General features: G+C 27.4%; 1 protein-coding gene across 1 annotated transcript in view; it reads right to left on the bottom strand.

Moving 5' to 3' along the window:
- LOC111627047 (neuroendocrine convertase 2-like) overlaps nt 1–5,790 on the bottom strand; it is a 46,828-nt gene that overhangs the window by 14,371 nt on the left and 26,667 nt on the right. Inside the window, exons 4-5 of the mRNA XM_023370592.1 lie at nt 2,220–2,328; nt 2,041–2,078 (exon numbers count right to left, since the gene is read on the bottom strand). Of these exons, the coding sequence (XP_023226360.1) occupies nt 2,041–2,078; nt 2,220–2,328 (147 nt within the window). The remainder of the gene's footprint in view (nt 1–2,040; nt 2,079–2,219; nt 2,329–5,790) is intronic.

Genomic DNA, 5,790 nt, shown 5'->3' with positions numbered 1-5,790 from the left:
AGTTTACGGACTACGGCTGTTTGAAAGGTTTTCTTCCATAAAATTAATCGATTCTAGACTAATTTGACTCAACATTTCCAAAACACGTATAATTTTTGGGGAATAATCCGTATAAACTATTTTATAAACAAAAAGTTGTAGGATTACTTACCAGTGTGCACCGTTCGACGACGCCATTGCTTAAGCTTGTTTTCGTCGCGGAGCAGCGCACTAAACGGCGGGCGCGTTTTCTGATAAGTTATTTTTCTGCGAAAAATTCGTTGAACTTTGGGGACATCATTAATAGAAATAATTTTTATGGCCGTTGAATAAGAAATGTTTTTTTCACAAGAAATGTATAAAATTACAGTACTGTATTAGACTTACAGTACCTAATTTATATGCTGTACAGACGATAGTAAACTCAACTTACCCGCCGAAACTCTCCATAGCGTGTAAGTATTCGGCTGCACGTCCAGTATTGGTCCAGATTCGACCAATCCTGTCGCGACACGAGTCGGCGATGACGTTTTACCGCATTTTACGAGTTTCTGTTAGTGTCTTTATACGAATACGGTCGCAATTTTTTCGCCGCGATATACGAATCCGCATTATAAGAATCCGCGTTATAGGGGGTCTACTGTATTCATTAAATCCGATTCTATCCGCGATACGACGACACGTTACCACCTCTATCTTCCCACCCTTCGACCTTTAACCAACGAAATTTTATACTGCCTAATTGACCCTACTGCCTAAATTTCCCTGCAAAATTTCAGAAATTTTAGACAAAAGACATAGGAGTTATTATTAATTAAGTTTCAAAGTGAGTGAACAAAATCGTGCCCCCTCCCCATACACACATCCATAAATACAGGAAAAATACCTAACTTTTTTGCATTTCTCGATGCTTTAGGGTGCCACGAGTCAAAAAAGTAAATAAATAAATTTTCGGTGGGGTAATTTTTGACCTATCACTATACACAAGTTCCACGTGTTATCCCTGTGTTATATATAACATGAGAGAAAGTAAAAGTTTTAACAAATTATATATTCACGTATACTTAGATTAATATATAATTCATCAGCATTTTTACAGAATTATGAATTTTGTACAACCATTTTTACATAAATTCATATCAAAATATAAGAACAAAGGTTAATAATATATATTGTGTATATATATATATATGTGTGTGTGTAAATGAATAAATAATGCTTTAAGGTATAAATTATTATGAATTTTTGAATAGTTTGTTGGAATTTTATCAAGATAAATTCCAATTATTTTGATAAAAGTTTGTATAAATTCGAAGAATATTTAAGATTATCCTTCAAGAAAACGAAAAGTTATTTTCAAAAAACACGTAAACAGCGAAACAATTGAAGGGAAAAAAACTAAATAAAAAGTCCAAATAATTGGATAAATGTAAACGTATTTAAAAGCCGACTTGGCTCTTATTATCTTTAAATAATTAATTTAACTTAAAATTGATTCGAAAGATAATTTAGTTTTAAAATATCAAATTAAGNGAATTTTATTTATTTTCCATGTCACTCGGTTTGGAAAAAATTCTCTGAAGATTACGGGAGACTCCTGAAAAATCTATATGTCTTGTCAATGGAACTTAATGAAGGAAAGAGCCTCTGGTAATCTTGTGGATAATCTCATCACTTGTTGTCATTTAGTGCAATCAATTTGAAGCCTGGGTCAATAAAAATGCCACATACAAGAAAAAGGTAGAAATAACTTAAAATTTGATTAGAAAGGTCACCTTCTGGTCGTTTTTTCTTCTCGAATTAAACAAATATTTACCAATAGAAAAGGCGTTACCATCGTACAATTAAACGAAAATATCGATTTCCACTCTTATGTGTCCTTATTACCCGATACATTGCCATTTTCTCATAAGACCATTTGTTATTTCGCGATTCTCCGGATTATGTTTTATTGTTTGGCTTTGATGTGATAGTGGCATGTTCTCACATTCGCCTAAGCGTTAAACTTAGCTAATTTGTACAGATTTTATAATAATAATAATAAAAATACTCAAAACTTACGTAATTTTCTCTTAAATCGGGATGCATATAATCGACACCTATATAAATATAAATAATCTGTAAAATTATTTTTTTAATAAAAAAAACCTCCAGATTCAATCTGCATTTTAATGGTGATAAAATATACTTTGGTGGTAAATAATTTAATCTAAATTAGTCATTTTTATTATAATACGTACCGTCATCCATAATAGCTGTTGTGACATTTTTCCCTGTGTATCCTTGAGCCCAAGCAGCTTCCACATTCAGATCTAATTTAGGTTTACCTCCATTTTGTCCGACATTTTTCTAATAAAATCGAAGAGAAAGCAAGAAATAATCTAGATTTATAACAAGGAAACAATATAAAATTCGAAAAAAATTGTATTTATGTATTGAATTTACATTAAATCACAGTAACATATTTCTTCTATTCATGAAAAAAACCGATGAATTTATTTATTCTTCTTCTCAAAAATGCATTATTTATAACTATATGAAATCTGAACGTTTGATATATTACGAAGCAATTCACTTACCATTATACTAGAGGATAATATTATTATAATATATTTGAAGTTTAAGGTATTATAATCCTTTGTAACTGGAATGCTTTAAACACTTTGTTTGTTGTTAATCACGCTTTAAACTGATTTCTATGTAGAAAGTTAAATATTTTTATGAAAGATTCATTTTTTTTCTTCCTTCTTTCCCTTTCAAAGCGGATACTCCTCAATTTACTTACTCGGGACATTTACTGAAAAGTCGCTAGGAAAGCACTTTTAGTCAATATTCCAACCTCGGTTGTCATGACAACGGTGACCTGTCCCTCACTGGTGGCACAGTATATTGTAAAAGATCGATGAAACGAAGCAATAAAGCTTTAGATATGTTCAAACACCATCAGAAAATCGAAATAATATTCCATTATAGAATAATACGGAATTGTTTCTAGCTTAGAATATTGCAGACTTACAATAATATAAAGCATATAAGTTATATATTAATCGAAGGAGGATGGAGAGCAATAACTAAAGTAATAAATTATAACAGGTTACTAAGAAATTCTATAAGAAGAATTGTCTTTCTTTGATATATTTTTTATTAAATTTTAATTTGTTTGAATTATTTATATAGTTTTTAATGTGGTATTATTGTTAAAATGGGGGTTGAAAATCAATTGTCTACGGACATTTCCTTAATTGCACAATAAATAAATAAGTAAAAATACATTTAAGTAAGCTGTAAAGTATAATTATGCATTAATAAAAGTTTAGAATATTTATTTTATTCATTATTTGAAAGGAGAAAAACACAATGATGATCATACTTATAAATTAATCTCTTGAATATCTTTTAAATAAAACGAAAAATATATTATTAAGTTTATATAATAATAATAATTACATCTTTAGTGAAAAATAAGAGAAAAATTAAATTAAAAAATTTAATTAATCCAACATGTTGGATTAAATCTCCACGAAATAAAAGAAGTAAGTTAATTCAGTATTTACGAAGATTTAAATAATGTTTGTTAAATATTAATTAAGATCGAATTCAAAACGTAATAATAAGATCATTAATTTGCTTTTACATAATTAATAATAATATATTTTTATTATCGTAATTTTATATATTAAAGAGACAAACTTAAGACGAAAACATAATTTTATTGTATCTTTTTTTTTCAAATTATAATTTCATTTTGATGACAAACAGAACAAAAAAAAATATTTAAAAAATTTAAAAATAAATCTCTCTTATCGATTAAACTCTAATTAAATTCACTACTACATTTTTTAATCACGTTATTTTGAATTATTTTAATCGATTAATAAATAAATTCCGCAATAAAATTCAATGTTTATAAGCTAAGAATTATTATATATAGGCACGCGTTTAAGTATATATAGCCTAACGTTTTATCATTTTAGAAAATTATTTAGCAATATTTTAAATTAATTTTTATTTTTAATATTAAGGAAGATAATTTCTTATTTTTAAATATATTTCTTTTCAAAATATATATTATATATATATATATATATTTTCGCATTGACATAGTGGATTTCCGAACGCCATTGATGATCAATTAAATTTCTTTTAACCTAGTAAGTGGTTATAGTAAGATAAACTCTTCGACTTTCTATTGAGGATAAGTTGAACTTTCTTTTTTCCTTCAGTTCGCAAGATGGTTCGCTATCTTTTGCACCGTTTAAGGATGAAGGACATTAAGATAGAACGATTTTTATGTTCCGTTTTCGATATATATACCAAGTATGTCGCTATAGAGAAAGAATATGGCGTGCACTATCACTATGAGATGCTTAATGTATGCTTTATAACCGGAACAGTACACATCTCAAACGAGTTTATTGGTCAGTTTATCGATATATTGACCCGATTCATCTCTTTGAATTCTTCTTTTGATAAATATAACACCTGTTTAAAGGATGACAAGTGAACAGATGAGATTGGACACGAATACGTTACGCCAGTTTCTGTACGGGAATTAAATTTTTATAGCAAAAGAAACGAATTTAAAGTAAACCCGCGCGGTTAATTTATTGATAAATCGATATTCTTTCACTTCAAATACTAGTTTTAACAATTCAGAAATGTTGTTATTACTATAAATATATATATATATATATATATATGTAGTTTTTCTTTGTATTAATGTTTATACTTTGCTTACAGGTATATTTTTAAAATATTAAAATGACATTTTTTTGCGGTATAAAATTGCTAGAGGGTCTTTTTTTATGTAGTTTAAAATAATGCTTTTCTGAAAAACTTCTATCGATTTGGTATACATACACACAAATAGAAAAAAATACTGACCCAGTTTTGTTTAATACTCCATAGAAGTTCGGTTTTGAATACATATTATTATTATTTTTTTTAAACGTGTTAGTAGGGTCATACAGACTAAATTATAAGTTAACTCTATACTAAAATAATTTAATAGTTTTTTATATTATACGTCTTCATTATCAGTATATTTAAAATTTAAACATAACATAAAACATAAAATTTAATTACTTATAAATTGCTAAATAATGTTAAATTAATAGCAAAATAAATTTTATATAAAATCGAACATTTTGCTAATTTATAAAATAATAAAAATCAGCAGCAAGAAGAATCACGTTTTTTCTCTCTTTTTGTTTTAAAAAAAATACTTTTTACCGCAAATCTACTTAATATTAATTGGTTGGATTCACGAGAAAAATTGCAAACGGGCTAAATTCGATCCGGTTTTAAATTTGTACTGTTAAACGCATACATTACTTTTAAACGCCACAATTGGAAATTTAATGATACGTGATAAACACTTATAAAGTATATCATTTAGTATTATAACCAATCTAGAAGGTAACTTAGTTGTATTCTCGATTGATTTAAACAATCATCTGAAATCATTAGAAGCATCAGGCAAGGTTTATTTCAATATTTCTAAAGGATAAAGTCATTGCAGAAATCTTTTAAGAATATTTATATATATATACACGTTTCGTGTCATTAATTCTTGCAAAGATTTCCTAGACATCTTTCAAATCATCTCTTTACAATCTCCAGTCGACTATTTACACATACGTAATGGACATTTACTGGAAGGAGATTATGACGACTTCATATCTTAGAAAGAAATTTTTATCTGATAACTCTGCAATCTTTCTTCGAAAGTCTTCTTTATACAACGAACTCTTAATTATTACTATATACTTGCTGAAGGTTTTGAATATATATATATATTTTTTTTTTTCA

Source organism: Centruroides sculpturatus, unplaced genomic scaffold (genome assembly GCF_000671375.1).
Source record: "Centruroides sculpturatus isolate CEXI.00-Female unplaced genomic scaffold, Cexi_2.0 scaffold402, whole genome shotgun sequence".
In the NCBI taxonomy this organism is placed as follows: Eukaryota; Metazoa; Arthropoda; class Arachnida; order Scorpiones; family Buthidae; genus Centruroides; species Centruroides sculpturatus.
The sequence above is the reverse complement of the archived record's forward strand: the minus strand, read 5'-3'. Positions and strand labels throughout refer to the sequence as shown.